General features: G+C 43.6%; 1 protein-coding gene across 1 annotated transcript in view; it reads right to left on the reverse strand.

Moving 5' to 3' along the window:
• LOC8030477 (Golgi apparatus protein 1) overlaps positions 1 to 14441 on the reverse strand; it is a 55396-nt gene that overhangs the window by 19750 nt on the left and 21205 nt on the right. Inside the window, exons 7-13 of the mRNA XM_029981445.4 lie at positions 14091 to 14317; positions 13312 to 13433; positions 13142 to 13243; positions 12845 to 13007; positions 11140 to 11277; positions 5024 to 5173; positions 4820 to 4939 (exon numbers count right to left, since the gene is read on the reverse strand). Of these exons, the coding sequence (XP_029837305.3) occupies positions 4820 to 4939; positions 5024 to 5173; positions 11140 to 11277; positions 12845 to 13007; positions 13142 to 13243; positions 13312 to 13433; positions 14091 to 14317 (1022 nt within the window). The remainder of the gene's footprint in view (positions 1 to 4819; positions 4940 to 5023; positions 5174 to 11139; positions 11278 to 12844; positions 13008 to 13141; positions 13244 to 13311; positions 13434 to 14090; positions 14318 to 14441) is intronic.

Below are 14441 nucleotides of genomic sequence, written 5' to 3' on the forward strand. Positions count from 1 at the left end.
TCCCAAAATTCGAAATATTCATGTAGCAGCCGGGCAACACTGTCAATAAATCAAACTTCTTCGAACTTTAGTGAAATTTCACAGGTTGCCCGAGTGAAAGGGTTTTTCTACTGGCGCTTTTCTACTTTCTGAACACGTTGAGCAGTTAATTTTCCTACACAATAATTTGTAATGAGTGCTTTACTATTCGCGACTCCAGCAAAACGGACGCCGCCAAGCGGGAAAACCGGGAACCAGCCGGTCCAGGTCGCTCCCCGCCCCTCCGCGTCTCTGGTGGCTTTCGCGGAGACGTGTTGTCGGCGCGGTGGCGAGCGATGTAATTTGACGAAGGTCCGAATATTTCTTAAGTTTGCCTGAGTGATCATTAGTGTGGTGAAGCCCGAGTAGATTGTTTTCTTCTATTACGTGTTTGAAAGCCCGTTTACTCCACAGCACACGGTCGCATGCTTTCGATTTCTTGGATGGGGAGGAATCACGGAAAAACTTTTTGATTTCTTGTCTGTCTCGAATCACATTCAAAGTGACGACTGCTTGGTAACTGATACTGGAGGGAACATCAATGTTGCAGTCAAGTGAATGGGAAGGTTCGATAGCTGCTTTTCTTGAGTTTGGTTGTGTTCGGTTAGCTTCAAGTTTGAGCCACCCACGCCGGTCGGTGCGTTGGCTATTCATCTTGGCTGCTTTTCGCCGAAAAAGCCTCTGGACCACACTGAAGGAGTTGGGCTTATTTCGCAATTACTTGATTCAGGAAAACTTGCTCATTGCAAATGATGAATGAGGAAAATTATCTGTTTTCAAAAGGTGGGAGACAAGTCTCGCAACGTTAGATGCTGTCACGGCATTTTGACCTATCGCGCCTCCAATATTTATATTACGAGGACGTCGAAGCCAGCAGCAATATGCGTCTCCATTGGTCAGGTTGACCGGCCACAAAAAAAATACTAATTTTCTCCGTTCAATGCAGAGAGGTTCTGCGCGGATCTTCAATGAAGACTCTCTTCAGTTTGTCCCCGTGCTGCCGGCTATAGAACCATTTGGCTAAGTTTAAGTAGTATGTCTCCGTCTGTCAATATACTTTTATTCAGCGGCTCACCCAATAGCTAGTCAACTAAGCTCATATTTCAACCCGAAGGATATACTAATATCGCTTAGTTCAAGTTAGCGCATTGTGTTGTCTCATTCCTACCTTCGTCCCTGTCTTAAAAGTAATCAAGAGTCATCATGTCATGTAGGCCAAATTAAAGTCCATTTGGTCAAAAGTAGCTTAAAGAAATCAAGAACAATAATAATGCAGATAGAGCTTGTAATAGATGAACTGGTGGTACAGTAACTCGAAGTAATCAAGAGTCTCCAAAATGTCAATTAGGCTGAATTAAAGTTAATTGGGTCAACAGTAACTCAAAGTAATAAACAGAGTAATCAAAATGTCAATTGAGCTCATAATAAATAATTTGGCTGAATATTACCTTAAAGTAATCAAAAGAGTCATCATAATGTCAATTAGGCCCTACTCAAATATATGGGTCAAAAGTAACTCGTAGTAGTCAAGAGTAATAATATTGTGAATTGAGCCAATAATAGATCAACTATTTGCATAGTAACTCAAAGTAATCACAGAGGCACCACAATGTCAATTAGCTGACATAAAGTCAATTGAGTAAATAGTAACTCAAAGTAATGAAACTACTAATCATCACATCAATTAAGCTTATAACAAATCAATTGGCTGAATATTATTAGCTCCAAGTAATCAATTCATTAAGATGACAATTAGGGTGAATTTAATTCCACTGGGTCAATAGTAACTCGAAGTAATCAAGAGTACTTATAACATGACTCTTGCTCATAATAAATCGGTTAGTCTATAATTTGCTCAAAGTAATGTCAAGAGTAACCGTGATGTCAATTGGGCCGGATTAAGCTCCATTGGATCAATAGTAAGTCGAAGTAATCAAAGGAGTAATAAAAGTGGTAACTGAGCTGAGAATAAATCACTCGGTTGTATAAAAGCTCAAAGTAATAACGAGAGTGAAGATTATGGCAATTAGACAAATATAAAGTCAAATAGGTAACTAGTTAAAATATTGAAAATGCCGATATAAACTCAGTTGTGCGACTAATATATGGGGAAAAGATAGAAAAAGTAACCACTAAGTTAATTGAGTCAATTTAAAGTCAATTGGGTGACTAGTAACACAGAGTAATCCAAAGTAGTACATTAATCCAAACCTTAACTGAACTTTTATGCAGTTACGTTGGTCAATTATATTTCAAAGTAATCTACTGAGTAATGAAAATTTTGGTTCTATAAAGTTTTATGCCAATGATACCCGTGTAACCAAAAAGTAAACAAAACAGCTTCTACCAAGTTATATTTTTGTCAATAATTCCTCAAATCGAGAGAGTAATCCAAAATGTTTGTGGAACTTTTACCTTGTAATTCGTATTCTTAATTGGTCTAAGTAATTAGAATTGCAAGCCGTACCGCCATTAAGCTTTAAATAGTCAGAAGTGTCAATAATTGTGCAAAGTAATCAAAAGTGTAATCACAAACTGCAATTTCACTTTTATCATATGAATTGTATCAATAATAGGTCGAACTAATAAGAAAGAGTAAACAAAATGCCAATTGAGCTAAATTAAAGTCGAGTGCACCATTAAGAACTCGAGGTGACCAAAAGGGTAATCAACATGTCAATTAAGCTACATCAATCATGCGACTAATAACTCCAAGTAATCGGAAAAGTTATCAAAATATCAGCTGTCCTAAACAAAATCTGATGCTATAAACAATTACACTAGTTATCAAAAGTGTAAGCGAAACGCAACCACCAAACATAAATAAGCACATATATATATTGTGGATAAAATTCACTGACGCCGGGACTAAACTGGGTAGCGCTGGGCATAAATTGGATGGCGCTTGAATTAAATTGGATGTCACTCGGATTAAACTGATCGTCGATTGAATTAACATGAGCGGGAAAACCAGCAGTAATAGTGTTAGGATCAATGATAAGGTCTCGGCGTAAATGCAGCTAGCTAGCTATGGCTGGATATAAGCTAACGTTGCTGACTGGGAGGTATGATCATCCTTGCTTCGTTGCCCCTCGCTACGATAACAAGCTTGGAAGGGACACATGACCTAAAAATAGCATTTTTCAACTTTTCTTGATTGTACAGCAATAGGTAGCCCACTCCATATTTCCACCCGATTTGCTCTCAACTTTAGGTGGGCTATCTCTCGAGATATTACGGTATGTATGTCTAAATGGACGTATACCATGTGTTCAAAGCTGATCTACATTTCTGTTATACTACTGCTTCTAAAGCATGTACATGAACACTTCGAACCCACTTAAGCAAAGATAGATTTCTCAACGTATCACACTGCGATTTACTACAGAGGTGCGACTAAGTGGTGAAAGCTTCGAGTGAAAATATCAATGAATGAACTTGCCTGGTTCAAAAGAGAAAAACCTGTTTCGGAAAACCAGCCACGGCATTCGCAGGCAGTGCCGCGATTGTGTTTGCCTAGTTGTATGTGCTGCCATAAGATGGCGCAATGTGAAACACGAGAGTATATGTGGCACCTCGACCAATCCTCTCCATACCAAAAATGGGGAGCCACGAGGGATTGAAATTCTCGTTTTCTTATTCAGTTTTTCTTTTAAAATAATTAAATTATCGCACTTTCAGAATTGTACACATGCATGCCGGCATAGTGGAAAGTTTTCAAAGATTGGCTGCTAAGCTCAGCGCTGGCGTGTACTCGACATTCCGACATCTGTTGACCGCACACACAACTAGACAAGCATGGTCAGACTAAACATGATGTAAGTAAAACAGCGCAAATGACAAATACTAGCAAGAAGGAACAACCAAGACAAACAACTAGTACTTGTCATTCTGCACTGTTTTACCTACATTATGTTTAGCCTAAACCAACTAGCCCAGCTTTCAACTTTGGTAAAGCATGGTCAGGCACAAGCAGAAAATTCCGCTGCAGATTGTCCGAAACAGGTTTTTCATTTTTGGGGAATGAGGTAAGTTCATGGGGTAAAAGGAAAGCGACAAAGGATGAAGACAGAACAAAACATCAGCTAGAAAAATATTTTGTCCCGTCTTTGTTCTTTAGGTTGCTTTACTTTTACTGCTGTAACTTACCAGTGCACTCCAATTCCTAGGGCAAGTTCATCCATTGATATTTTCACTGTAGCTTCCACCACCTAGCTGCACCTCTGTAGAAGATCGCAACGCAATACTGTCCAGCAATAAATTCGTATACACAAATGACCATGTGTACCAATCTATAATGGCTAGCGAAAAGGACAAAGAGCATTTCAACATCTAGCACACGGGAGCCTAGAATATCTGGCAGTCAAGTCAAACCAGTAGATGGCAATGTCCAGAGACATTAAAAATTTCGTCAATGTGACTGAGTATTTCACAAATAAAAAGAGCACATGAATGTACAACTGGAAATAAATGTTTACTTGCGCCTGGAACTAAACCCAGAAATGAACCATACATACTGCAACGACGAGAGCTCGATTGACTTGATGCTGCCAACCACGCACATTTTATACAGGTTACAATATCGAGAGCATTCCAGTCAGGAACACGGAATAAGTTCCCAGATTCTACTGGAACGTTCCAGATGATTAGCAAAGGTAAAATGAAAGCTAGGCCGGTGGGATTGAGACCCCATGCCTCCCCGCAACAGCCGCAAGCGTTGCCAACTTGGCCCAGCACGCGGCAATGCATGACAACGAGCAAACGCTCGGAGTAGGGAGAAGTTAAGGGCAGTGTTGCATACCAGCTGGAAGTGCTCGAGCGAGACGCGACAAGCCTGGTCCTCTTTCATGCGGGGGTTGTTTTTGTGGTCCACCAAGCACTTGAGCAGGTCTCCTTGGTCAACGTCCTGGGACAGTGCACTCTGGAACAAGGCCAGAGATGTCGGCAACTGAGTCCTTCCACCTAGTAACAGCCGACATCAAAGGGCCAGGGAGGAAATCCTTACGCTGCAGAGGTCCTTAAGCACTGCCTGACAGGTGTGGTAGAGCGGGTAGTTGAGCTCCAGGTGCTCAGCCTCTTCCTCCGTGTAGTTGGACACCGCCGCACTACACTCTTGGCTCAGTTTCTCCAAGTTGGCCTGAAGACACTGCATCTCCTGAGAAAGTATGATGTTTCACTTTTTAAGCGCAGGCGGACACGACGAAGAACAATTCCTTTCAGAAGACTGACTCTGCAGTCTAGTCAAAGGTCATGTATGCCCACGGACCACAAAGCAATACTGAATATTGGACCGATTCGTGTCAGAAGAACAGGTCAACCACACCAGTTCGTATCATGACGGAGTGTGTGTAGTGTTGTTTCGAAAATATTCTGAACCCATTTTTCGGAATATCGCCAGCTCATTTGTGCCCCTACTACCATGCTGGATCGCAATTCTACCACTGTCACTAAAGCTCCAATAAAAAAATTAAAAAATCATTAGAGCACAGCTGGGTTGTGCTCTAATGCAATATTGACAGCGCAAGACACAATTTAGTCAGTAGTCACCTCCTTTCCACTTGTTTTCTCTCTTGGCATTTCGGGCGTGTCGGGGAGAAAAGCTGTGGCCATCACATTGTGTATAACCATTCAGTGACATCATGGACTTTGCGCGCACAATTCAGACGCAACTAAAATAAATCTCGCGCCGTCACTATTGCTCTAAAAGAAAAAATTTTTAGCATAAAATTAATTTATCGGCACGTGTGTCGTAACCAGACTGTTTTAAAAAAAATTCCGAGGACACCTAAGCACTTCTTGCGAGTTGTGAATGCGAAAGAATGAATGCCGTTCTTCCAGTGATGTGATTGGCCTAAGCCATTTGGAGCACCTTTCGGGGCAGCCAGAACAGCGTTTTGGACCAGCAAATGTGGCATTTGGAGTAACCAAAACAGTGCTCTGGAGCAGCAAAAGTGGCTAATGAAGCACCCAAGACAGTGTTTCAGAGCAGCAGAAGTGGCTTTTGGAGCAGATATTCTTAGAAAAATAAAAACATTTGTTTTGAGTGTGATACAAACGAAAAGCACTTAGTGTTGTGTTGTGGTCTGATGTGGCGTGTTGTGGTGGAACTCGATGCTTGTATTTTTACTGCTGAGACATCCCACAAGTGTACAGTGCTGTAGGCATTGCCGAGCAATTCCAAAAAACCACTTGCCACCGTTTTACTGGTTCCTGACGTGCCAGATTTTCGTCAAAAGTAAGCAAACATAAAATAATGGATTGCAAGCGTCCCTGCTGGTGCCTCCGTCGTGCAATCATGTACGCATGCACGTAAGGGCAACTTCAGCAGGCTTGCAGTTGCACATGCTTCATCTCGCGAGCGGAGACAACGGCTGTTCAATTGAAACCGAAACGATGCCATGCCACTCCGATCCGTCACCAATTGATTCCCAAAATTCTATGCAAAATGTAACTGTCGAGCATACGACAAAAAACAATCCAGCGGCGCGTCCTTGCCAGGCCAGCAAAAAAGGTACAAGCTAAACACACACAAAAAAGAAAAAACCTGAGCGCATCGATGCAAGACATCGCAAGTCAATGTCAAAACGTTCTTGGAACACTCTGTACAACGACTGAACTCGGGGCAAACAAGCGCACTGTGTCGGTTCAGCGTGCAGATATTGCCTCCTTTGCTTTAGCTCACTTCTCTTCACCAATTTTCTTTCACGGCAGATTTTTCATGTACTGGGGTCCCCCTCGAAAGAAAGCCCAACAAGAGAAACCTAGGTAATCTATACTTCGAGACGGCAGTCTGAGTTAGAGAGGGATTTTTGTAGTAACGGATGATTTAAACAAGAACAGGAATGTTGATGAACATGCGGCGGTGCTTAGTTTCATTTTACAAGGCGCCATATATGCTGCGACGTGGGGACGGCAACACCCAACGTCGCGCGACCATGGCGACTAGAAGGCAGTGAGGAAATACAGTTTTCCCATGGTCGTTGCTTTCAGGAGCAGTGCTTCAGCTCACAAAGTAACTCCCGCCACGCAAAAACGTGGTTTCGTTTTACAACATCACGGCATGGCTGGTACCCGGCACGCTAGCATCAAAGCGTCCGCCACACACCCGCGTGTATCGTTGAAAACATTTAGAAAAAAGACGCGAGATGAGACCCACGAGACAACGAGTGCGAAATGCAAGACAGCGGGAACATCGTGCCAGACCGGATGGACAATTGATGCAGGGTACTTGTGTCGGGCGGCCGCTTACGCCACATAACACACGTATGCTCAATTACAGTACTCAGTTTAGTTTCGGTTTTAAAAAGCGACCGAAATAGTTTTTTTATTGGTGCAGGCTTGGCGCAGATTACCCATGTTTTGGTAAAATGTAGCATGATGTAGAAGGGTTAGCCCCTTGGCGCAATGGACCTTTTTCGAGTAACGAGCGCCGTCTGGGGAGTTGTCTGCGGACTACAACAGAAGAGCAGCCCAACATTCCTCCGCCCGTCAAAACACATTGGCATTGTGCGGTTGTATCGGTTTTCAGTGCTTTTTTATACCCCATACTACCAATACTAAAAAACAAAGCGTCAGAATGAACTAAATAAGCGCGAAAATAGAGGCTGACAATGTTGTTGTCACCATTTTCGCAAGGCACCGCGTCCCGGTGTCCTGTGAAAATGGCAACAGCGGGAGCGTAGGCATGCGCAGAAGCTTAATGGAAAAAGGTCCATTGGCGCAGCAATCACCATCACTGTTCTTCCGCTCTCTTAGTTTGTCTGTGGTGTACTGGCGTGGACGGCCATGTTTCGCTTCTGCCGAGGATGCAGCCGGTGGCCGAGCGCGCACCCTCGTGAATTGGCCGCAACCCTCCCACCTTCTCCTTCCTCCCCCCTCCTTACCTCCGGCGACCCTGACATGAGTGGCACCAAAGCGTGCGCTCTCGTGAAGCAGCCGCCGATAGCAATCCAGGAGCCTACTTGCTCAGCCAATGGGAGAATGGGCATTTCCTTCGCGTTTTTTTTAGGTTACAGACGCCGCTAGCTCCGCTCCATGGGATAGGTAATGCTTTCACATTAAAACATTTTTTTTTTTTTCTTCTCACAACTTCAAATTTTTACAGACCACACTATCTCCCTACAAAATATAACGGCTCAATTTAATCTCCAAGTTTGAGGGCGATTTTCTTGGCCTTTCCTTCCTTGTCAAGTGCCGTTGCCTTACAAGGGGGTTCTGATAATCTCCTCTTGAATGCATTTCAGGGAACTTATTATCAATGTCTACAAAAACGGAACTGCATCCTAAATATTGTCATTTTGTCCTGAATTCAATATATAAAAAGTAATTAGCTACAACTGAAGGTAATTATCGTCTTATATCCCTTTCACAACTGTGATTTATTTGTAATAAATATCACTGCTTTATAAACATTCTGTTAACCTTAAAGGGACGCTGACAGGGTAATTATGCTCGCCAAGGTTTTCATTTGTGCATGACATATGAGAGCCCAACTACCCAGAACACAATATGCAACTCGAAATTCGTTTTCTTTCCACCCGAAAACCGATTGAGAACTGGCCATTTTGAGTCGCACTCTCTCTTTTCTGTAGTCATGAGCTGTTTTCTATGGTTTAGACACAACCACCAGATACCGTATTTACTCGCAGAATGAACGCACTTTTTTTTCCGAAAAATCGATGCAAAGTTTGGGGGGGGAAGGGGGGGGGGGAAGGGGGCATTCATTACGCGAAGTAAAATTTTTGCGTCCGTATTTACTCGCATAATGAACTAATGAACGGTCCTTTTATCCTGAAAAATCGAAGTAACTTCTTATCTCTTTGCGCGCCGCGCCCGCCCCACCCCATAACCAAACTAAGCTGTTAAAAAAAAAAAAAAAAAACTGCATTTTTTTTTTCTTAATTTCTTGTTTGTTTTTTTTGTTTGTTTTTTTTTTGCCACTTTTTGCAAGCTGTTTTGTTTGCTTAGGCGAGGGCTCTCCACTTCTTTCTTATCTCCTTGCGCACGGGGAGCGACCCCCTTAACCAAACTGCGCTGTGCAAAAAAAGAAAAAAAAAGCTCCTTTTTGTTTTTGTTTTCTCTTAATTCCGTGTTTTTTTTTTGTTTTTTTTTTGCCACCTTTTGCAAGCTGTTTGGTTCGCTTAGAGGGTTTCTCTTTCTTACCTCCTTGGGCGCGGCGGTGCGCGAACCCAAAGTCCAGACTGCGCTGCGCAAAAAAAAAAAAAAAAAAGCTCCTCTCCATGTTCGTTTTTTCTCGCTTCTGTTGGATCTTTGCGAATTTTTTAACGCCTTCTGCAAGGCGTTTTGTTCGCCCACGCTGCCCATGCATTCGCAACCTCGCTGCACCAGGATAAAAAAGTGCGTTCATTTCGCGCGCGTGGGGGAGGGGGTCAAAATTTTGACGTCCGAGTTAGGGGTGCGTTTATTACGCGAGTGAAAAAAAAAAAAAAAAAATAGAAATTTTGAGAGCCGACTTGGGGGGTGCGGTGCGTTCATTGTGCGAGTAAATACGGTACTCAGAGTCGGGGGTCATCGAAGGCACAAATTCAATATTAAAAATAGACTGAAAATAAGACACCCATTTTTTGTAGCTTCTAAAATGTTGCAAATACATTGATTGAAAAAAAAAAAAAAAAAAAAGCTGCACAGCCACGTGACTTCTGGTAACTTTCTCTTGCTCTATACTTCTTCCTCCCCAGTTAGTTTTGAGCAGTCTCTCTTAAGCTCAACTCTTAACCATTATTTCGTTTTTAGACTTGATTAAACATTAATGTGACGCTGTAGCAAAATATTGATTGGGTAGTCTTCCGACACCATAATGAATCACCTGGCAAAAAATAAAAAATAAACATTTTTGGAGGGTGTCAGTGTCCCTTTAAAATGTCTGGTGGACCCTAAGAAATCAATATATGTATTAGAAGAAAATTTTAGTGAGAAGTTACCCTAATGATCGCTAAGGAATTAACTAATTAAGATTATATATTCTGCAATATATATTGATAATTTAAATCTGATTGCAGATTCAAAATCAGCATTAAGAGATACATCTGCAAACTGTATTTTAGTGAGCCAAGTTAATTCATGAAAAAAATATTTAAGAACCCTCACCCCCAAGTTGTTTAAGGGGTAGGGAAATGAAATTCCAGCGCTCATTTTCTAGCTTGAATGTGTTGCATGTTGCACCCTACCATCAAAAACACCAGTCTTCCATTGAAAGGCACAAGAAAACTAATTTTAAAGCTAAATAAACAATCTTTCAATGTGCACCTGGTGGATGCATGCGGAGCCTATTTGGGAGGTGGTCTAGCAACGTTGTGGAATCCTTCGGAGCAGCGCCGCTCTTTGGCATTTCAACATTTTCCCTCTTCGCTTTCCTCCTCAACTCACAAGTCGCGCATTGTACCAAACGGTCCAAGAGGACGGAAAGGAAGGACTCCCCTCTTTTTCGGACCCGCGTTCGTGCAACCGAACACAGCCACTCTCTCCCTAGAAGATTAGCCTGTCGCTCAAAACTCGAACAAAAGTTGCTTTCCCCACCCCGTTCATCCCTAAGCTGACAGTGTTGTGGAAGCTACGTGCTCCTTGGGCCAGCCACATGCTCGTCACCCCACGGGTGTTTCGAACGGCTCGGTTGTAATGCGCTGACGCTATTGACACTACCACAACGCTGACAACGCCACCAAGGGCAAAGCTCATAACCACGCCTGCCTTGCTACTCCACGAACGCAGGGAATCTTTTCTTTCTGTTTTTCTTTGCGCCGGACATCCCATGACGCATCGCGCTCTCCGTTCGCTTCTCTTCGAGCACTTGCTCGAATGCACAGTTTGGAACAAAAAATATAGCCAGTTGTTCAAAATACAAACGTGCCATTATCATTTACGGTTATTATCCATCATGCTCGACTCATTTCCAAACGAAATTTGAATATTTCAATTTTTGTTTCCACACCCCTTTAACATTTCTGCTCCCAAAAATGAAGACTAGAGCAACCACATAACCAAGCTTTCCACAAATTGCTTTAAGTAATTACTCTGAACTGTGATATCACGACAAACAGGCCAGGAGAAGCGGTGCAGAAGCCAGTTTAAGAGCACCTAGGCGGTCATGGCAAAACAACACACCTGGCCAGGTCCCAGCTGGTCACTGCACCGGCTTGCCAGGTCCACCATACAGGGCTCCTCAATCTCTGGATGAAGGTCGATGGAGACCGCCCGCTGGCGCATCACTCGCCGGATCTCGTAAAGGCACGGCTTCGACAACTGAGCGCACAAAGGAAGAAAACGTGTGCCAAGATCATTAATCCCTTGCCTATCATTTTTTTTCTTTGAGGAACGTAAAGCAAAATTTTATTTTACTAAACAGGCAATTTGCATTAAAATAAGACAAAATATTTCCTCGACTTCCAGGTGTCATATCTTGCTCTAAATCAGGACTTCTGGTCAGAGTCCCACTGTGGTGCAGATGCCGAAGTTGACAGAATGCTTTCAGGATTCACACTGATTTTATCACTCCCACCAAACTATCGTCCAATTCCTAAAAATCAAAAAGGCCGAAGAATTTGTCATTACATATGCCTGAGCATTACATTTAAAACAAAAAGTTTTCTATCTCTTTGTCAGCTAAAGTGGACCTCCGCACCAAAGCCATGTTGTTTTAGCATGAACGCTCACAAGTGGCTGCTTTTTTTGTTCTTGGCTAAATGAAGCATTCTCTCCCTGTCAAACAGCAAAGCAAATGAGCAAACTTCCCAAGGTAAATAAAGCAACAGGGGTGGTTTTGCCATCTGCCAGAGAGAGCGCTAGACAAGTGCCGAAACCGAAACACGAGTCGCGCTCGTGGTCTGTCTTTATGGTCTGTAAGGGGTGGCATGAGTGACACTTGTTATTGCTAGGCAAGGGGTTAAGTAGCACCATATCTGAGTGATGTGTATGCAGTTATTGTTAACGGAAACGAAGCTCCCAGACTTCCAGTGCAGCAATTACCCCTCCCCTGCTCACTTCTCACATCGTGTATTCTTTCCTCTGTCCTCCTTTTGACGACTTTGAAGCTTCACAAGCTCAAAAGGTATGCACATTAAAGTGGTACTCGATGTTAGAAAAAGGTGTTCGCTCAGAAAATAAGCACCAATTCTGTTTCTTTGGCATTCGTTGAACTTGAGTTATGTTGACAAAAATGGTTTATTTTTTACAACGTATATTAAAACAAAAACCGCAAAAAATGGTTCTATGCAGCACTGACCTTGACAGTGATATAAAAAAATAGACACACAACTTTAGCAATGCAAAAATTGTCACAAAGAAGCAGTTTTTAGCTCTGCCCCAACTATGACAAAAGTAATGGCTATGACCTGACGTTCAGCTGAAATTTGGTTCAACACCTTGGTTATAATTTTCTTTCATAATAAAAATTCTCATTAGCCAATAAAAAGTTATATTCCTGACCTTCTGTGGCTCTTTATAAAGGGACCCTAAAACAATACTGACCGAATTTTACGAGCCTCTCATAAGTGGGACTAAAGGGATTTAAGTGTTCACCTGATTGTGGATCACCACTCTACACAATTCAAAACAATAAATGGAACCGTCAGGAAAAAGATTGCTGGAAGTCTTAAAATTCAAATGCTCTATGCTTGCCACAACCTTTGAAAGCATTCCTGCAGCTTTACGTTCCACTTACGGGCAATGCACAGTCAGGCAGTCAATAATTTGCGTGCCTGCGACATGTATGCTCGTCGCCAATCTGCTCGTCTGCCAGCTTGACGATAAGCGTGCCCAGCACAACCTGTGCTCAGCACACCTGCACAGCCACGAAAGCCCCCAAACGTACCCGGACGCTCTTGTCAGGGTGGTAGGCATAGCGGTAGAGGCAAGGCAAGACAATGGGCCCCCGCTCGGGGTCCATCCTGCTCGGGTCGTCGTGCCACTCCTTCTTGGCCTTGCAGTATGTAGAGGCCTCAGTCTTACACTCCTTGTACAGCACAGGGTCTAGCCTGAAGAGAGAGCAAGCCCCGTTCAAACCTCTTTCGTGATACGGGTGCGGAAAAAATGAAAAGTCAGATGCCTGCCAGGCTGTAAAGGGGAGAAAGGTATGCAGAAGAACAGCACAGAAACACCCAAGACTTACTTGAAGTCTCGAGCCACAAAGTACTGAATTTGAAGCAGGGCCTCCCGGCAGTTGTCACTCATGTGGTAGCTGCTCACGTGGTCCATGAGGCAAGACATGACTCTGCGAGACCAAGTGCAATGTACAACCCGACCGCGCCCCGGTTGTGCCAAGGCTGGACCTAAACCAACCTGCCGTGGCCAGGCTTGACATCCTTGCAATGAACATCGACGACGGGCTGGCAGGCTTCCTGAAGCACGGGGTCCACCCGCCAGTCTTCCCCAGCACCGGTCAACTTGACAACCTCTTCCAGCTTCAAGAACGGAAGCAACGACCCGCGGTTAAACAGATCTCACTTCTGCATATGGTGATCTCATGGGACAAGGTCAAAGACGCAGTGCACCAAAATGTATGTGAAGCACCTAGCCTCCCAAAATGACAAACAGCATTTGTACAACTGCCTTCTAACAAAGGCAATGCAATGGTACTTTGAGACACCAAGGCACAGTGCAGGTACCTCTACAGCAAATAACTCGCATAAATCAAGCCGCAACTTATCGCAAACACTGACCACAAGGTCACTCCTCATGTATCTTGAATTTCACATTAGCTCGGTGATTTATTACTCATTTGGTTCTCACGGGTACAGATTCTAATTCAGAGTGCATCATATTCAGATTTTTAATAAGGCTTTGCAAGCAATTGAAATAAAAAAATGAGACTCGCTGAACGCTCACACTTGCCTTTTTGTCAATTGCCTAGTGTCTCGTGAAAACCAACCACTGACATATGTCAATAAGAAAACACTAATGTAGATTTGTGAGAATGCAAAACCAGGGTTGTCCTCGCACACCATTTTCCAAACGGACACACCACCGCTCCCTTTTACCGTGTGGCTACCGACAGCTACATTAAGCACACCGGTCGCAGGCAACCAAAACAGAAAAAAAAGGATTTCAAAGCAGGAGACCTTGCGGCGGCACTGGTCGGAGACGCGCTTGGCACCTGGCACAGTTGGCCTCGAGTTGCGCATCAGGCAGTGCAGAGTGCGGCCGTTCTGCTCCAACCGGGGACGACAGAAGTGTCCAATATCTGCTTCGCAGGCTGCAGCCAGGTCCGGCGTCAGCTGGTAGTTCTCCATGAGAAACCGCCGGTGCTCCAGGATCTCCCGATGACATTCTGGCACCACAGGGTAGTCTGCACCCGCAGGCAAACAGGACTCGAACTTCCAACTTCTTTGGCTTTGTGCGTATTCGGTATAATGTACACCAATATGTATGAAGGGTGTTAACAGGTGTTTCTATAAAGAAGACGGCAGTTA

Source organism: Ixodes scapularis, unplaced genomic scaffold (assembly GCF_016920785.2).
Source record: "Ixodes scapularis isolate PalLabHiFi unplaced genomic scaffold, ASM1692078v2 PGA_scaffold9__187_contigs__length_104089568, whole genome shotgun sequence".
Classification (NCBI taxonomy): domain Eukaryota; kingdom Metazoa; phylum Arthropoda; class Arachnida; order Ixodida; family Ixodidae; genus Ixodes; species Ixodes scapularis.